At 39.9% G+C, this 19,849-nt stretch overlaps 1 protein-coding gene across 2 annotated transcripts; it reads right to left on the bottom strand.

Moving 5' to 3' along the window:
* Positions 1-2,033: 2,033 nt before the first annotated feature.
* apold1b (apolipoprotein L domain containing 1b) lies at positions 2,034-18,066 on the bottom strand. 2 transcript variants are annotated; one of them, XM_061709586.1, is made up of 23 exons: positions 17,837-18,066; positions 17,065-17,156; positions 16,920-16,985; positions 16,805-16,843; positions 16,650-16,706; positions 15,311-15,379; positions 13,605-13,664; positions 13,469-13,528; positions 13,196-13,255; positions 12,410-12,478; positions 12,260-12,322; positions 12,052-12,135; positions 11,731-11,790; positions 11,582-11,635; positions 11,235-11,306; positions 9,991-10,065; positions 9,825-9,878; positions 9,582-9,623; positions 7,584-7,658; positions 7,442-7,481; positions 7,318-7,363; positions 6,310-6,724; positions 2,034-2,691 (listed from the first exon to the last, which is right to left on the bottom strand). In XM_061709586.1, exons 2-23 carry the CDS (start codon positions 17,134-17,136, stop codon positions 2,212-2,214), a joined length of 2,112 nt encoding a protein of 703 aa, XP_061565570.1. In that variant the 5' UTR covers positions 17,137-17,156; positions 17,837-18,066; the 3' UTR covers positions 2,034-2,211. The 2 variants fall into 2 exon arrangements, with proteins under 2 accessions (XP_061565570.1, XP_061565571.1); XM_061709587.1 differs by having other exon boundaries at positions 17,065-17,150.
* Positions 18,067-19,849: the final 1,783 nt, after the last annotated feature.

The raw sequence follows: 19,849 nt of genomic DNA, 5'->3' as shown, positions 1-19,849 counted from the left end.
TCTCAAAATATTACGACTTTATTCTCAAAATATTACGACTTTATTCTCGTAATATTACGACTTTATTCTCGTAATTTCCATTTTTTTTGTCTTAGTTTGGCCCTAATACTCCGTCGTAGATTCCTATCTACTTTTATGTTAAATTTTTAAAAATCATGCTTTGTTGATCTTATTTCTTTATTTTTTGTCTAAATTGTAAATCATGCTTTTTATTAATTTTTATTGTGCTGTACAATAAACTTGCCTGCCTTGTCTAAAACGCTTAAGTTGGCTTTATTAAATGTTAGGTCTTTAGCTGGGAAAACATTTGTAATAAATGCTTTTATCTCTGAGGACACCCTGGATTTGTTTTTACTGAAACTTTTACTGAAACTGAAACAGGTTCTCAGCTGTCTGAGTAATGCTTTATATATGCACCGGTACTTTTCAAATACTTTTTTTTTTATCAGATTGTCTCACACATCAATATTCAGACCTATCACTTTACAATCTGAGATCCTTTCTAACATGTCAAACACTACATATCCTTTTTCATTCTCTCTGGATTTCACTACATCTTTGCCTGACTTATCTGAATCTTTAAACCAGGGTGTGGTCTCATTGATGATAAGCTCCTTACTCTGCAGCATTTCTGGCAACGGCCCTAGGTCTTCTCTGCAGTCATCCGACAGACCCAGCACACCTTTTCTTAAGATGTTTCTATCATTCCTCGTGACAGAAATGTTTCATCTCAACCTAGTTCGAAGCCCTTAGCCCTCCAGGTTTCTGCTTGGCTTGGATCCAGGCCCAGACTCTGGGATGATCCACATTTACTTTTCCTTGATGACGGTGCCAAGTTTCACTGTATATTTGACGAGTCAGGGACTTGAAAAATGTTGGAAATTGTGGCCAAATCAGTCCATCGTAGTTCCAGGGAAAAGGTTTCTAAGAGGTTAAACTCATTTACTGGCTCTTACTAAACTTTGAGCAGCTATGAAGATTTTATAGAAGCAGCTACCAAAACAGGCCTCTGTGAAAAGTCGCATTTCCTGCAAATTTATTTTGATATAGGTAGTCTCTAGCTGTGTGGTTCTGAATAACTAAAAACTTTAGTCAGAATTTGATAAAAAGACAAATCTAGCAGAGCAATGCAGCTTGACCAGCTTTCCTTTCAGCATAAGAAGCCCTTCGGTTCTCACTTTGTGTGCATCTATTGTCTGAAATGAGTCAAAGAAACATTCCTTTCTCCGAAAAGTCCCAGGTAGCGTGAAAAGGAATGTGTGAAAGGAGATGGCGGTACGCAGACAGTCATTCAACATTTTTCCTCCTTTGTTTGGTTTATTACACACACACACACATATAGTCACTTAGTCACATGCATATACACACACACACACACGCATGATCATATACATACATACACACACACACACATAGACATACACACTGGCTTGTTCACCTGCATGCTGGCTCTCTAGTTTTTGGGTTTAGGTAGCGGTAGCGATAGCTTAGCTCAGACTGCAATCAGATCTTAAGATTTAGGTCGTTGCTGTTATTGTTTTGGTTGGCTCCGTGCCGGTTTCGTGTTTTGTTTGTGTTTTTTTGTTGCAGATTTCCAGTGCTTGACGTGTGTCTCCGTGTGTTCCTGCTTCCTGGATTGGCAGTGGATGTCGTCACCCCCCCCCCCCCCAAAAAAAAAAAAAAACACTGGGTTTGTATGTGTATATTTATGTATGTGTACGCATATGTGTGCGTATATATATTAAATATAGTAATAATGCACATATATATACACTTTTGGTTTCTACCGTCATGGTATCAATCATTAATATGTGTGCAGACAAGGTAGAAAAAAAAAAAAAAAAAGAAAAAAAAAAAAAAAAACATTTCTCCTCCTTTAAAACACATGTCTTGTGCACCTGCTGATCATGCCTGTGGCAGGCGATCAAGTGTTTCCGCTCCTCCTCGCAGTGTATTATGTTTCAAACAAACAGACAATTAAGGGATAAAAAAAAAAAGGCAGACAAATAAGTAGGAAACTACTTTTATTGCAGAGAAAAGGAAAATGTCCTTCATATTAAAAGACAGATATAATATGGCAACTTTGTTTATTACACTGAAATAAATTACTTTAAAATATCTACTTTATAAAATATTCCATCTGTGCGTTAACAGAAATAAAAGTACTAGAAGCAGCTAAGTGGCACTTTAACAGAGGTTTTAAACCTGTTCTCACTCTTCAAGCTTCAGCTTCTTCAGATCAGACTTCAGCAGCTCCTCATCCTCCTCTTCCTCCTCCACCTCCACCTCTATTCCATCCATCGTCTTCTGCAACTCCTCCTTGATGCTGTTCAGCTCCAGCAGTCCGTCCTGCAGGTCCTTGCACACCTCTCGGATCTTGGTAGCGAACTCCGTCTTGGCTCCTTTCCTCAGCTCCATGGAATCCTTGGCCAGGAAAAACACGTCGAGGGCCAGGAAGAGGCCCGACATGACCCCGGTGGTGACGCTCATCACCTGTGCGGCTTTAGCGGCGCCGCCGGCCACGTTCAGGACCTGGATGGTGCCGATCAGACTCTCCGCGTTTACGACCAAAGCCTTGCCGGCTCGGCCGCCCTCCTTCACCACATGCTTGACGTTCTGATTCAGGTGCTTCTTGGAGATGCTCTCGGCGTACTGCTCAAAGTTCCAGTCCTCCAGAGTCTGCATCCCTGCCTGCCAAACAGACGTTGAAAGGTGAGAAAAAAGAAAAGGGCTTTTTATGACAGCCAACGGCCTACAGACGGTATACGACTGTTGTGCAATGTTTGAGGATGACGAGTGCAAGAGGAACACAGCTGGCATTCGGATAAAAGTCAGGGAACTTTGACTCAGGGATGTACCTGACCGAATTGGGGCCCTAAGTGAAATTATATTTGTTATCCTAGGTATAAAATGATGGTATAACAAAAAACCATTTAACTTGACAAACTTTATCAATAACAACAAATGTACTGTATGTATAGATACAATAGTCTGACTGTATGAGTCAAATAAAATAAAATTCAACCTGAAATAATAAAAAAAAAAAAAAAAAAAAAAAAAAAAAAAATCAACCTAAAATAAATTTAAACAATATTAAATAAACTAAAAACTGAAATAAATACACAAATCTGAGTCATAAACAGCCATCAATTACTCATCAACAGGAAGTTACTTCCATCACCTCAACCCCCCACAAACAACTGAAAGCAGGTCCAGCAGGTCTGAAACCAGAACCAAACATGCACACGTGCCTTTTACACGTGCACACTTCTCTATTTTCTGGATGCAAAGTCATCAATGAGGTCGAACAGTTCTTAACAACATGAATTGATATTAAACTATAGCCAATATGTTATATATTGGCTAAAATCTACAGCTTTTATACGACCAACGGGTCTTGTTACCACTTCTTTTTCCACAGAGGTGAATGCAGATGGCGTTAACAAGACGTTCAATAAATGTTCATCAGGGCCGCTGGAAAAAACTAATCCTCCAGTCCAGATGGAGATGGAGACAGAGATTCCTGTCTGATGATTGGCAGCTCAGGTGTTTGTGCTACAAAGTTTTATTTCAACATCTCCACTTTCAAGTGAAGCACGAGTTTCCTCGTGTTTGGCTTTTTTTTCTTCCTCTTGCTCCTGATTTGTGATGTCTTTTGGACGAAAGTTGAAATCTCCCCCTAAGTAGCTCTGCAGGAGCCTGTCTGCCCACGCAGCCCTCTGATTGGTCCGATCTCGACTGTCAATCACTGTGTGGTCAGATTAGAGGTCTCGTTTCTCTCTTCCACCTCTAGATAGCGCACGTGCGCATGCAGCGCATCCATTGCTCATATGCTCTACCAGGCAAACGCGCCCCCCCTTCTGCGTTTGACTCAACAGTTGTTCAAAAAGACATGAAGAGTCACTGTTCTAGACCAGGGGTCGGCAACCCTCGGCTCTAGAGCCGCATGCGGCTCTTTAGCGCCGCCCTAGTGGCTCCTGGAGGTTTTTCAAAAATGTTTGACCTTTTTTTCCTTTTATTCTTTTTTTTCTTTTTTTCTTTTTTCCTTCTTTTCCTTTTTGATCTCGAAATTTTGACTTTTTTCTCAACATTTTGACTTTTTTCTCAAGATTGTATTTCAACATTAATCTCGAAATTTTGACTTTTTTCTCGACATTTCGACTTTTTTCTCGACATTTCGACTTTTTTCTCAACATTTTGACTTTTTTTCTCAAGATTGTATTTCAACATTAATCTCGAAATTTTGACTTTTTTCTCGACATTTCGACTTTTTTCTCGACATTTCGACATTTCGACTTTTTTCTCAACATTTTGACTTTTTTTCTCAAGATTGTATTTCAACATTAATCTCGAAATTTCGACTTTTTTCTCGACATTTCGACTTTTTTCTCAACATTTTGACTTTTTTTCTCAAGATTGAACTTCAACATAAATCCCGACATTTCGACTTTTTTCTCGACATTTCGACTTTTTTCTCAACATTTCGACTTTTTTCTCAACATTCCGCCTTTCGCCATTTGCCTTCATTCTAAGGCTTATACAAGACTTTTCATTTTTTGCGGCTCCAGACATATTTGTTTTTTTGTGTTTTTGGTCCAATATGGCTCTTTCAACATTTTGGGTTGCCGACCCCTGTTCTAGACTGATGAACTACAGTCACCGGTTTTATATAAAAGGCCATGTACTGCGTTCCCACTATCAAGCCAAAGCCAAGCGTTGCAAGACTGAGCCAGGCTAACCCCCCCCCCCATCCCATTTTAACTGCTGGTGCTCAGAGATAAGCCAGGCGCCTCTGGCCACCGACTCCTGGCTTCACCTCTCTGTACGGTGAAGAAGAGCTGAAAGGGGCTGGAGGTGAGACAAGGTAAGAGGGTTTTACATTTCAGCACCCTCTGGTTTATCTTATCACGCCATCATCAACTGTCAAAAAACATTTCAAAAGACAAATATTCATCGTCTGACAATTCCTTGTCAGATTAAACTTTACTTTCCCACCTTTCAGCATCTGCGCTACCAGTGGAATGTTTTAGCAGATTCCTGCTGCGTATGAATCCTTATTCCCACTGCTCCCTTGAGCCGCTGATCATCACAGTGACGATTCACCATTACCTCATAAGTCAACTCAGTTGCATCCCATTTTAGTATCGTCGTGCCATTTAAGCTCCGATCCCGATGAAGCTGCACTGACGAGAAGCCTCACTTCTTTGCATAGGGGCCACTGTAATCATTTATCTTTGCGTTAACCGAAATCTGTTGGTGGGGTGCGTTTATCAGTCAAGTATTGCACAAACAAATATGATTAAAATGACAGAAACTGGACTTTCACATGTCAAATCCAATGAGTCATGTTCTGGCTATCTGGAAAGCTGCCTAGAGACAACTTCTGTTGTAATTTACACTATATAAATACAATTGAATTGAAGTTACTCGCTGGAGACTGTCCAGGCGGTCCAAACTGAAGAGTAGGCCTGTGTTGAAAAAAATCGATTTCCCAATTCTAAATCGATTCTCATATTAATTCCTAAAAATCGATTCATATGTCTAAAGATCGATTTTTTTGGGGCGGGATTTTTTATATTTTCTTTTATTTATTTATGTATTTCTTTTTTTCATCATTACATTACAACTTTAGGTTATTTTTTTGTTTATCCCCAAAAAAGGAATGTTTTGTTGGACACGAGAATAACTGTTTTAAAGGTTTAAAGGTATGAAAACATTAAAGTGTTAGGTTAGAATTGCATAAATTGTCTATATTTCATTACTTTATATACTGTTTTGGGGTTACATTTGCAAAAAATGCTAAAAACCAAATGCTTCTCAAAAATTAAAAACCAAAATAGACCGAAAATGGAACAAATAAAAACGGAATGTGGGAAAAAATAAAAGTAATTTCATACGTCTCTGTTTCCTCCCTGGATCTGTTTGATAATTCTGATCCACATGATGTTTCTGAAAGCAGTTATGTCAGCATTCTGGGATATTCTGCAATACTTGCTGTTGAATCTCAATATAATACTAGTAGTAATATTTTGCATAACTACAGTCATATAATTCATGCAACAGCTCAAAAAACAGTTTTAATAACACTAACCCAAATCAATATCGGAATCGAAACGAATCAAATGTTGATAATCGCTTCTGAATCTTAAGAATCGGAATCGAATCGATTCTTGACATTTGAATCGATCCCCAGGCCTACTGAAGAGGTCTTTTGGATGAGGTCAAGTATTTCCATGAACCCACCTTCAGCTAGAGCTCTTAGCATTACCGAGACATGGCGAGTTACAATCCACACCAGCATATTCTCACCTGCAGAAACTCCAGGCAGTCTTTGATATCCATGATCTCCTCCTGGTAGTCTTGGATCATCTTCTCCACCTTTGTGCGGTCCGTCTTTGAATGGACCGTGTCTGTGATGTTGGCCGAGGCCGACGTCACGCCGCCGGCTGTGGCGATGCCGATGCCCACCGCCGTGACGATGAGCGACGTTCCCGCTGTGAAAGGTGCCAGGATGAGCCCGGTGATGGTGGTGATGGACCCGGCGACGCTGGCCACCCCGCCGCCCACGCTGGCCGTCACCGTCTTCTTGTGGAAGTTGTCTGCGGCGTCGGCCAGACCGAGGAGCTCCAGGATGCGCTGCTGCAGGGAGGCGCCGCGCTGGTTGAAGAAGCGGACGAAGAGACGAGCCGCCATGAAGACGCGGTCTGCAGCTTCTTCAACCACTCTGGCAACAGAACAAGAATCAGTGGAGTTAATACAGAGCCATTGAACAATAGTCTTAAAAAATACCAGGAAACTGGACCTGCTGGTCTATAAAGCACTGAATGGTCTTGGACCAAAACACATGCTGGATCTGTTAGTTCCTATGAAGCTCCCAGACCCCTGAGGTTCATCTGGATCTGGTTTGTTGTGGTTCCAGAACCAGAACCAAGCAAGGTGAGGCAGCGTTCAGTTATTCTGCTCCTCACCGGTGGAACAAACTTCCTGTAAACCTGAGGTCTGCTCCAACTGTAGATCCTTTAAATCAGGGTTAAAAACATTACTGTTTACTCAAGCGTACTCTTAAATTAAATACTTACTTGCTGTACTCTACTGCCCTTACCTCTTAACAACTTGTGCTTTTTATTATTTTACCTCTTTTCTTATCATTTTATTTGTTATTTACTGTTTATTTCTGTCTTGCTGCTTTTAATGTTGATGTAAAGCACTTTCAATTACCTTGTGTTGAATTGTGCAATACAAATAAACTTGCCTTGCCTAAAAAACGTGGCTGGGTCTCTACAAGTGAATTTAACTCCAGTAAACGTTACTACGTACTCTTCAGCTTCATCCTCCTTGTTTGCCTCGTTCCACTCGTCCCATCCTATCACACAAACACAAGGTGAGTAATAACGTCACGCTGCAGCTGCAACGAAGAGGATTAGTGAGAAACCCAACATACCCTCGACAGTTCCCCACCAGGCCAGAAGCCCTTCTTCATCCTATAAAACAAACTATTTGAATGTGCAGAGACATTTGCGTAGACGAGCATGCATCGTTAATAATGGGTTCTGGGGGGAAAAAAAACAATGAGACGAACGTACTTCGAGAGGGTCCAGTGTCCCCTCACTGGGGACCGGGACGTCAGCCAGTTGCAGCGTCTCCACTTCAACCACCGCCTAGTCAGACACAGAAGTCAAGCAGCGTTAACACGCAACAGAATACCAACCCACAGAGCTTCTGTAATTCACACATTATCACCCTCTCTTATTTATTTATTACAGGTATCTCTAGGGTTGCCACCTTTCAGAAATAGAAATAAGGGACGCCCTGATTTCAGCAGCGCAGGAGCCAAAAAAAAGCCCCAAAACGTATAAACTGAATACAAATGTGTTTATTTTATATGAAAAAACTAAATGCTTTGATTTAAAGTTTAAAGTGCTTTAATAGCATTGAACTTGCATGACTGTACAGACAGACAACCATACTAGCAACTGAAATATCCTCCTATGCTATGTATGTCCACATCAGCCAAGATGTATAATATAGCCTACAGGTGAAGAATATGGTGTAAAAGTTAATTTATTTCAATAATTCAACTAGAATATGGTGTAAAAGTTAACTTATTTCAATAATTCAACTAGAATATGGTGTAAAAGTTAATTTATTTCAATAATTCAACTAGAATTTGGTGTAAAGGTTAATTTATTTCAATAATTCAACTAGAATATGGTGTAAAAGTTAATGAAAATACGGTACAAATCGTGTCCCGTATTAGTTCAATACGGGACGCAACATTTTTATCTCAAATAAAAGGACAATTCCGTATTTTACGGGACGGGTGGCAACCCTAGGTATCTCATAGACATCATTGTTGTCCATTGTTCTTGTAGTTTTCTCTTCTGTGCATGTTTGCAGAGCTTCAGGAGCTGATTATCTGGCCTGCCCCCCCTCTGACCACCTCAGTGTCTGCTGTCTACAGTCATCCCTGTACTGCACCAGTTAGCCAGTATGTCTGTCTCTCCTTTCTCTGTTCTTCATTCTCCCTGTCTGTTCTCTCTGTTTTTGCTCAACCCGGTTGGTCTTCAGCAGAAGGGTCCCCCCTTATGATCCAGGTTTCTTCCCTCCTTAAGGGGAGTTTTTCCTGCCACTGTTTGGCTTAAGGTTTTTCTTCCACTAGGGGAGTTTTTACCTGCCATTGTTTATGTAATAATTGCTCGGGGGTTTATGTTCTGGGTCTCTGGAAAGATCCTGGAGACAACTTCTGTTGTAATAGATGCTATATAAATAAAATTGAACTAAATGTGTATTAGATTGAGCCATGGCTTTAGAGAAACCCACAGGTTGAACTCGGAGGTATGCATGTAGATACCATTAAAGGCCTGGGGTAAGTTTTGACAGATCTAGATAGTGCAGCTGCACGGCGACCCATCATTCAGGTACCACGGGTTTCACGTTCCCCACACACCTCTTTTTTGGTCCCGGATGCATGTTACCACTTCTCCCCGCAATTCCTGAAGCACATAATCATCCCTCTGCACTCATCCGAGTGTGAATGTGACTAATTCACCTGGCCTCTTGCTTAATGATGTCAAAATCCATCGAGTGAATTTTGACGCTAACGCCGCTGCAGGAAAGGGACGTGGTAGCAACATGACCTGCAGAAATGTCCAAACCTGGGACAAAGACGTTCTGTTCGAAGTACCAAGCCGGTTTTTCCAGCTTCTTACAGCGGAGTCACATGTCTTGCTCCTACAGAGCTCGAGGTCACTCGGGTAAATGAAAGTTGCTGCCACAGAGCGTGGAATATGAACCTTGTCTCTAATCTGGTTTGTCCGTACGACAACTTTTCTACCCTCAAGGCGAAGGTGCAGATACGTCTCTTTAACAGGAAGCTACTCCACCAACCAGAAACTCAAGAGCTGCCTTACAAACAAAGGAGCCACATATTTTCCCTTTCGGTTTATTCTCATCAACATTGCAAACTGTAGACAACGTTGTCTGAATACCAGATGAAGTTGCGTGGAAGGATGGGTGTGACAATCATACACAACGCTGGAGTTCAAAAGTGCACTGCCCTTGAACCTGCTTATAGTGCCAACCTGAGGGGGTGCCGGAGTGTCGGAGGTTGCATTTGCAGAATCCTGCAGAGACGGAGAGAAATTCAGATTTACACACCTGGGGATCTGGTAACAGACCTGGGGTCAGCTGTCAGACCACACTCTGCAGGGGAGTCTCCGCTGGACTTCACCTGGTTTCAGATGATGCTTTTACTAATGTTCCACACATCCAAAATAAAAGACTATCACTTCAGTGAACGATAGAACCACGTGTGTTGGTTTTACCTTTGTTTCCGAACGAAATAATGCACTGGGAAGAATCCTCTTTAATATGAACGTCTGACGAGACAAAGACACACAAAAACTCAGAACCTTCAACCATGATTTAACCTTTTAAAAAGAGTAACCTGCATACAAACTGAATGTAAAGTGACAGATCTGTTTCACGGACCCCTGTTCTCTTTGGAGCCTGTGGTGGGTGGGTTTTCACGTCACTGCTGGTGTCGGCATCTGTGTACCAAATAGACTGGAGGGAGAGCGTAGTGAAAAAAAAAAAAAATTAAGCTGCTGAAACATTTATTATGTTTCATTTATTATGTATAATAGGGCTGGGCGATATGGACCAAAAGTCATATCTCGATATTTTCTAGCTGAATGGCGATACTCGATATATATCTCGATATTTTTTCTGTGCCTTAATTGGGGTTTCCCCCAAAGCATTATAGCATAGCATCTCTGTTAGCTTCATTTTTTTCTGAGGCAAACCCTTAAAAAAACAGTCAGTTTTAATACAAAGCCTCGTGCCAAATGTCACACAGGTTCCTTTGTTAACAGAGGTCTGCACAATATCAAAATGTATAAAACAAATGAAATAAAAATAAACTGCCTGCATATATAGAATAAAAATGCTTCTTGAATAAAATAAAATAAATATCCCTTTCCTTCATAACAATTAAATTAAAATACACTGCAATTAATACAATGTAGACAGTAACAGGCAGACTTTTCCACTGAGGTTGACAGTTGTGCAAATAACAAAACATTTGTGCAAATCTCAAATAAAACATTCAAGTCAATTTGTCACAAAATAAGCTATATCAAAATCATTAAAAAAAAAAAAAAAAAAAAAAAAAAAAAAAATTTTAAATCAATATAAACGATATTGTCTGGTACCATATCGTGTTTGAAAATATATCGATATATATTAAAATCTCGATATATCGCCCAGCCCTAATGTATAATAATATATTTATTAATTATTTGGATATCAAACTCTTTGATTTCATTCATCCCCCTCTCACACACACCTTTCCTTCAGGCGTTTGGTAATAACCGATGACGGAAACCGAATGACTGTTTCCAGTAAAAACATATCATGTGCCTCTTCTACGTCACATGCTCAGCATTGTTCTTGGTCCACATGACTTAGTTACACCTGAGCACAATAGTTTCTTTTATACTGAAGGGAAAGTAATGACTAGACAAGCCACTAAAAAAAGATTCAGTCTATGTTGGTGATATACTTAAGTTGATCCCACATTAACAGATGCTGCACTAAAAATGGACAAAAGCATCTCAGAACAATCTCAGAACAAATCCTAATGTTCTGAAACACCAGAACAAAATACCCCCCTCTGGGATTCAGGGCAAATAAATGTTGATTCATTTAAGTCATTAGCCACTTTCAGATCTTACATGTCGCTCTATTTCACTGTCATCCAAGCTCTCGGAGCTGGTGGAATTCTCACTGTGAAGAGCTCGTTCATCCTGATGAGAAAGAAAAATGGAGAGCAGACTTTAAACACAGAGCCACTGGATCCTGTTTAGTCAACTACAGACTAAAAGAGAAAAATACCAAGTTGTGTAACAGCTAAATTTACTTTTTAAGTAATTGGCGTGTTACGTAAATACAGCAAATGCTAAAACCGATGTGCAAGACGCCAGGAATTCAACATGAGCTGATGAACCAGGGAAAGAAGAAGCTTCATGACTGCAATAAAACATTTCTTCAAACATCTCCACTAGTTGCAGTGTCAATTTACCCCAATCCGGTTGGAGGGAACCGCAGAGTCGGTCTCGCACGCATCAGCTGCCACCTGCATCACACCACAGTTGCTTCCATTAGTAACCTTAGTAAACCCCTGGTTTTCTTAAGGAAACGCAAGACTGAGGATTTTAATCTCCTTGATACCTGTGTGAGAGACTTAAAGGGGTTCACTTTCTGCATCATCCCTTTGAACACTCCGGGGTTCTACGATAAAACAAATGTGCAGACAGAAAAAAAAAAAGCGTCAAAGCACTTATTCTATGAAAATGTATGCTTTGTCGCCATCTTGTGGTGAGATTAAGAACAACACCTAAAATGTTCTCTGGTTCTCTATTTAAAAGCATTCCTCTTTCATTACAATTGGAAACCTTTAGCTTGAATCAGGATTAAATTACAATAGGCTCCCATATGAGCTCAATGTCCAAAATGTTTCATTTGTTTAAGTGTGTATTCTTGGTAACATACCGGCGCCTGTTTCTCTGGCTCGTTGTTGTTATCGGCCAAACTTCCACTGCTGGCGGAGAGTTCATTGTGTCGAAATTGAACGTCCTGAAAGATGAATAGAGAGACAGAAAGAGAAATTGAGCTTTTTAAAATTAGGGTCTCCCTTTGTGTGCAAACAACAGTCTCCAGGAAGAAGTCCTGCATCCCCCCCAACAACTTCACACTGTACCTTTGACTGGGAAGATTTGAACGGGTTGACTTTCTGCATCATGCTCGCCATCACTCCTGGATTCTACATAATAAAAACACAGTAACATTTATTAAGTCACAACCAAGCAGGTGGTAAGTGAGTGATTATGCAGGACAGGTAGCAGGACACCTGTTTGTCCTGGAGTTCCTTCGACTGTTGAGGATTTGCAGAATCGTCTACGAGATCCTTTTTTGATTCCTTAAAAAACAGAAAGAAATAAAATAATAAATACATTTTGAAGAAAAAAAAAGTCTGAAATGATTAAATCTGAAGTCTATTGTTTATACATCACTATACTCTAGACCAGTGGTTCCCAACCTTTTTTCCTTGTTCCCCCCCTACTTGTGTCTAAGACCAGCCGGGCCCCCGACCCGTACGTACTAGCACCAAAATAGTCTTTAATTGAAAAAAATGAACATTAATTATGTTTTTTTGATACATTTCTCTTTGGTTTACTCTGTATACATACAACTTTGTTTTTCTCCAATGTTTCCAATGTATAAAATACGCACAAAAGAACATAAAAGGACATAAAAATATTTGTGAAAAATGTCTTTAATATGAGACCAAAATTTTTAACATTTTTCCTTTAACAACCTGTTGGAGTAGATTAAATGTTGAGTAATGATATAATAATAATAAGGAATGAAATAATTTCCTGTTTGTGTCACCAGTGTATAAAAAACAAAAAATATTCAAGACATTCATAAATTATTCCAACAATGTCTTATGAATGACTCATTCACAAATATAATTTTTACAACTGCATAATTTCAAAGCAGACAACGTTTTGCGCCCCCCCCAGAGATCTCTGGCGTCCCCCCAGGGGAACCACTGCTCTAGACTAGAACAAGCTGCCATGTTTGATATAAACGTGATTATTTATTCAAAGACATGTATGACAGAAGTCAGCACCTGTCCAGAAGACTTAAATGGGTTCACTTTCTGCATGACTCCCTTCAACATGCCGGGGTTCTGAAACATTACCACAAATCACTCACAAAATTCACAACTGCATACAGGGAATTGTGTGAAAATAAATAAAAGTTATACTCATTGTTTAAATAAAACAGTTGTTTAATGAGGGTGCAAGCATGTACAGGAGACAAGACACAAAACATTACTCTCTTCAACCGTCAATGAGCTGAAACACAGAAGTGCTGGTTACTGAGAACTTCTGCTGCCTACCTGACGGGCGTCTGAACCCCTGTCCTGCTCCAGGGACTCCGACGATGACGCTTCAGTCATCTGAGCGAGAAAACAAGCCGAGTCTGACACAGAGCAGCCTTGACCAACGGAGCGTTTAGACCAAACTTAAAGCTACCTGCGAGCTAGACTTGAACGGGTTCACTTTCCTCATGACCCCTTTCAGCATCCCAGGGTTCTGAAACAAATAGTAACACAGTGCACACTAGATCAGCACATCAGTATGTCGGAATGTGTGATATAGTTGGGAGGCGAGCGGGTCGGACCCTCGTATCCCAAAACGCTGAGTGTTGGACAGTTCCTAAAGCCTTGCAGGAGTGCCATAGCTGAAGAAGAGCTTCCTGTAACCCCACCTCAGGACAGGAAGCTCAAAGCTCATTCAAACGCTGCATCTTCGTAACCCAATTTTAAACTTAATTAATCCAGGCCTCCAATTTATCTACCTTCATGCTTTGCCCCTTTTTCTAGAAATGTTTTTGGCTGTACTGAAGATGCCTAAAGAACCCCTTGATCCCATGTCCCTGATTGACATGCAGGTGGTCTTGCTGTAGAGTTTTCTTGGCCCTGCATGGCAACTTAACTTAAAAGAAGCATTTGTCGATCTTATGGTGCTTTCCCACTAGGGGTCTAACGTGCCGAGTAGATACTTTTTCTGTATCTATTCTTCCTAGGTTCTAAGCGGCTGAGTCGGGCTGTATCTGACGTCATCACACTACACGCCACCAACTCTGACAGAGCTTCTTGTTCATTTTATTCAACAGGCAATGGCAGCGCAAAAGTCTGTTTGGTGATTCAGCTCTGAGGTGCAGATGTTCATAAACCTGGTGGCTGAGGAGAGAATTAAAAAGGGATCTAGACGGTCGATAAGGAATCACAAGATCTACCAGGAGCTCTGTCACTTCATAGCTGCTCACGGCTACCGACGGACTTTTCAGCAGCACCGAGACAAACTAAAAAAAAATTAAAAAGCGTTGCCGCTTGAAGCTTCTCTCACTCTCATTTAACTTGATATCGAACACAAGCCACAGACCCAGCAGCAGATATATCATCTCCTCCATGTTCTACATCTTTAGTGTTGTTGTCTAATCAAATCAAATACGTCACAGCAGCTTCGCTCCAACTCTCCTACTTCTGCTCCAGGTGCTGAATTGTTATGGAAAAGAAACCAGGCCGAGTTGAGTCGAGCCGAGCTGAGTAGGTACTAGTGGAAAAATGCCATTAGTTTAACCACTTCCCAAAGGTGGCGTCATCTGACATCACAACAAAGAGCTAATTCACACAGCTAATACATGAGCCAACGCATTCCTGTAGCTGCTGTCCAGAACTTACGACTGCTTTCACTGGTGTATCGCAGCAGTTGCTGCCCCCTAAGGAGGACCGCGCAGAGAGGAGCTTTGTTTACTGTCTTTAGCTACGCCTGTGGCTGTAATGAACATGGTCCGAAGCAGTTCGGTGAATGACTTGCTTCTCCTGGAGTACATAAGTGCCGTTAACAGGCAGCTGGTTATCTGGTGGCTGGTATACCAATTAAAAATCCCAACCCAACTCCTTTCCCACACATCAGCTTAAACTCCACAAAACTGTATAAAGGAAAACAAGCTTCTGAATGATCAGAATTTCCCTTTGATGCTTTTTTGTAAATGAAATAATGGCACAGTGAGGAAGGTTATCGTTTTTGATCAGCCTGACACTAAGAGCAATCAGAGGATTTTAAATATGTTTTAATAAGTAGAAACCTTAGAAAGAGAGCATCTGTCTAAAAATATGTAACAGAAGCCAATATTTTCATCGGGACTCAGTTTTTTTAAACACCTGTGATCTCACCTGGGTGGAGTCTGCTGCCTGCTCCAGTGACTCAGAGGAAGGAGCTTTGCTGACCATAGAAGATGCCGCCTGAAAAGAGGGAATATACGTGTCAGAAGGCCTGTAAAGGGATGAATATTAATAGAAGTTAATCATTTCATGAATGCCCCTTCTGTTTCTAATTTTTATTAATGATTTTGCTGTAATGTCTGAGTCCTCTCTGCCCATTTTATTTGCGGACGATACCAACTTTGTCATGTCGCATTCTAATTTTGAATGTTTATTAAGAAATGCCAATACCATGTTGGAATACGCCTCAAGATGGTTTCTGACGAACAAGCTTTCCTTGAATATAAATAAATCAAATTATATTCTTTTTAGAAACAAAAACAAATTTTTTCCTGAGCAGGATTTAACGCTCCAAATTAATAATATTGAAATCCAACAAGTTTCATGTGTAAAATTTCTTGGTGTACTAGTGGATGAAAGATTGTCCTGGGGAAAACATATTGAGTATGTGTGCAAAACAAATTATGAAATCCTATGGTATTATTAGAAGAGTTTCTTTCTTAGTTAATCAGTCCTGTCTCATGATATTATAGTCTAATTTATTCATACTTGACGTATTGCAACATTGTTTGGGGCGCTTCTTATTCTTCGTACCTCAACCAATTATTTCTAATTCAGAAAAGATTCTTGAGAATGATTTCATTTTCTTCTCATCAAGCACTTTCTGCACCCTTATTTAGCAAATTTAAATTATTATCAATTGTTTCTATTAATAAGTTTCAAACATGCCTGTTTATGTTTAAGTTCATTCATTTCAAACAAGACATTCCAGGCACTTTTCATAATTGTTTTCTGTTATCATCAGATATTCATTCTTATTCAGTTAGAGGAGGGAAGAACGTTCATTTACCTCTTTGTCGTACCTGCAGTCACCAATCCTTTATCAAATTCCATGGCCCTCAACTCTGGAACTGTTTAGATAGATCTCTTAAGTTAGCGTCATCCTTAAAAATGTTTAGGACCAGCTTGGTGGGGTATCTTTTATATAGACAAAATTAACAGGCTATTCGTACTGAAATGAAATTGCCATTTCATAGATATTTTTGTTTGGGTGTTTATTGTATTTTTTTTTTGTTTCTTTTACCTTTTCTTTTGCTTTCTATTCTTTTTCTATTGATTGATTTGTTTTGGTGATTTTGTATTGAGGGGGAGGATTTTTTTCCTCTTTTCTTTTCCTCTCCTGCACAAATTATTTGTCCTTGTATGATAAAAAAAAAAACTTTACTGTTGTCATTGTGCAAATAAATAAATAAAAATAAAATAAATAATGCAGCTTCTTTTTTTTTTTTACCTTTGGGGTAGATTTGAACGGGTTGACCTTCTGCACAACTCCCATCACCCCAGTCCTCTGGCGTTTAGGAAAGTAAAAACAGGCATGAGCTTCTGAAAAAGACATTTGACTTGCAAATCCAGGTTGAATGATACGACACGTGTGTGATTTTTCACCTTGGTCCTTGCGTTCGGCTCATTTGTGATCTCATTTTCCTATAAGAGATAAGGAGAGTTGTGACACAGGATTGTGCTCATGGCTTTGTTTATGTTTACAAATCTGAACAGTCACCAGTGAGGCTGGAGTCGTTCCTGCATCCCCACCGGCCGGGCTGTGTCTGGAGGGGTTGTCCAGCTCCTGATGATGGATCAAGGCATCAGTTCATGACACGGAGACATGTGGGAATTGAAAAGAAAATAATCCAGTATTTTCTTACCTCCTTACTGGGTCTAGGTGGAAGGACTGGAGTCGGGGCTGGTGGGTTTTTATCTCTTTTGAACATGTTCATACTGTAACACGGTGCTGGGACTGACACACACACACACACACACACACACACACACACACACACACACACACACACACACACACACACACACACACACACACACACACACACACACACACACACACACACACACACACACACACACCTGATTAAAGTAGCAGACACTTTTTTCCATTGACCTACATTAGGACCAAACTCCACTTGAATATTCGGCCATTTAAAGCGTCAACTCCCGCTTGTTACTTTAAAAACAACCCGTCGGAAATTGACTTGAAAAGTTACTTTATAGCAACGTGTGTTAAAACAGTGTATGCCGAATTGAAACATTCCCCTACCCAACAACTATCAAGTTATTCCGACACGTTCTGCTGTAATAAAAGTCGTAAAAAAGGGATTATATCAAAGTTGACGGAAACTCTAACGCAGTTTGGTGTGTGCTGACGTCACACGCCGACGCAGCCCGTTCTGGGTGCGTTCGCCGGGCAGCTTAACGCTGATTTATGGTTCCGCGTTACACCAACGCAGAGCCTACGCCGTAGGATACGCGGCGACGCACACCGTACGGGCGCGTCGCCGCGTACCCTACGGCATAGGCTCTGCGTCGATATTACGCGGAACCATAATCCAGGCTTAAATGGACGCTGTGAACCAGAGGAATGTTTCACAACAATAAAGCAACAACACAGAGAAACAAGCTTACCACCGTGTCTAAAAAAAGCGCCAGGTCAACTATAGGGACGACTTTGTCTCCAGCTCAGTCCTTCACTTCCCCTTCCCGGGGCGGAGGCGTCAAACTGGTTTGGTACAAACAGAGTCAGGTGGATCTGAGGAGTTGGGTTCCTGGGTGAAACTGCTCTGGGGTCAGATTTGACTGGAAACAAGGAACAATGGGCATCACAGCGTTAACAGGGCACCGCTTTGCACCAGATTGTGATACTGTTTCACCTGTTCATCAGGGTCACCTGCCAGGGGGCGTGGCCTCCTCATTTCAAACTTAAAAGTAAATAGAGAGACATCACAACACTATTTGTTTAGTCCAGGGGCCAGAGCCCAAAATTTCACTTGTCAGTACCACTCAAGGTGACAAAACTTGCTTATGATTTTTTTTTTAAATATCTATGTCTGTAGATCAGTGGTTCCCAACCTTTTTTCCTTGGAGCCCCCTTGTTTTAGCCGTTTTTTTGTTGTTTGTATTTGCCTCATTTAGTATGCACTTATTTATCTTTAATTGTACTTGGATTTATCTTTAATCTATCTGTTTTTGGTTGTTATTTGTTTTTTTCATTTTCGTTTTTTTCATTTAGGAAAATTCATTTTCTTTTTTTTCATTGTTTTCTGCTTCTTATTATCTTTAGTTTTTATTAGTTTTTGTTTTTTGTCTTGTTTTTCTTTTTAGTTGTTGTTCTTTGTACTTGTTATCTACTTTGTTTTATTCTGTTTAACTAACATTTTATATTGTACTGTAAACGTTTTTTAGAAATGTATATTTGTACTGTTGGACCCCAGGAAGAATAGTTGCTGCTGAGGCAGCAACTAATGGGGATCTGAAATAAATAAATAGGCAAGGCAAGGCAAGGCAAATTTATTTATATAGCACAATTCAACACAAGGTAATTCAAAGTGCTTTACATTGAAATAAATAAATACTTGTGTCTAGCCGGGCCCCCCGACCCATATGTACTGGCACCAAAAGAGTAAAGTGATTCGTTACAAATCTTTAATTGAAAAAATGGACATTAATTATGTTTTTGTGATACATTTCTCTTTGGTTTACCCTGTATACATATGACTTTGTCTTTCTCACCTTCATTTTGTGTCACCAATGTATAAAATACGCACAGAAAATAATTGCAAGGACATAAAATAATTTCTGAAAAATGTCTCTTTTAATATGAGCGCCAACATTTTTAACATTTTTCCTTTAACAACCTGTCGGAGTAGTAGTATGATTAAATGTTGAATAATTATATAATAAGTTATTAAGTTTTTATCCTGCTAAATAACTTAATATATTTTTGTCATTTTAAAATACTACGTGGGTTTATACAGACTTGGATTACAGTATTCCATTAGGTGTGTTATTATTTTTTATTTATTTAACATACACTGCTGTAGATTATATTTTGGTATGATAACCTTCCTGAGTGGCAGCTGTATCATAATTATCAGCTCATGAAGTTACCCACCCCCTTCAGAACATTACATTTTAGATGCTGCTGCATATCCTGGTTTAGACTCATGTACAGGATATCTGTCAATGTTTCACAATATTGTCTTTGGTATCATTTTAAAAGGGACCTTTTAAGCATTCATTCAAGCTAAGCGGTTAATCTTTCTGACCAACATAGAGGTCACTGCAGCTCTTTAAACTATAAACACACATTTTTACACAATGTTCACCTGAATACTTTTAGCCCTGTGTCACCTAGGAACAACAGACACAAAATATAAAAACTGAAACACTCACAGGACCATAAGGGTTCAGGAAATGTATAATATACCCACACATCTTAGCTTTAATGAATGGTATCATTTTAAAGGGGACCTTTTAAGCAAAGACAATATTGTGAAACATTGACAGATATCCTGTACATGAGTCTAAACCAGGATATGCACCAGCATCTAAAATGTAATTTTCTGAAGGGGGTGGGTAACTTCATGAGCTGATAACTATGATACAGCTGCCACTCAGGAAGGGTTATCATACCAAAAT

The sequence above is a fragment of the Cololabis saira genome, chromosome 20, assembly GCF_033807715.1.
Source record: "Cololabis saira isolate AMF1-May2022 chromosome 20, fColSai1.1, whole genome shotgun sequence".
NCBI classification, from domain to species: domain Eukaryota; kingdom Metazoa; phylum Chordata; class Actinopteri; order Beloniformes; family Belonidae; genus Cololabis; species Cololabis saira.
The sequence above is the reverse complement of the archived record's forward strand: the minus strand, read 5'-3'. Positions and strand labels throughout refer to the sequence as shown.

Excerpts from the sequence above, each read along its gene's own strand:
- apold1b (XM_061709586.1), bottom strand. The coding sequence starts at position 17,136 with ATGAACATGTTCAAAAGAGATAAAAACCCACCAGCCCCGACTCCAGTC. Across the intron at positions 16,986-17,064 it reads CACCTAGACCCAGTAAGGAG|GAGCTGGACAACCCCTCCAG; the intron begins GTAAGAAAATAC and ends ATCCATCATCAG. Across the intron at positions 9,879-9,990 it reads AGGCTCCAAAGAGAACAGGG|ACGTTCATATTAAAGAGGAT; the intron begins GTCCGTGAAACA and ends TTGTCTCGTCAG.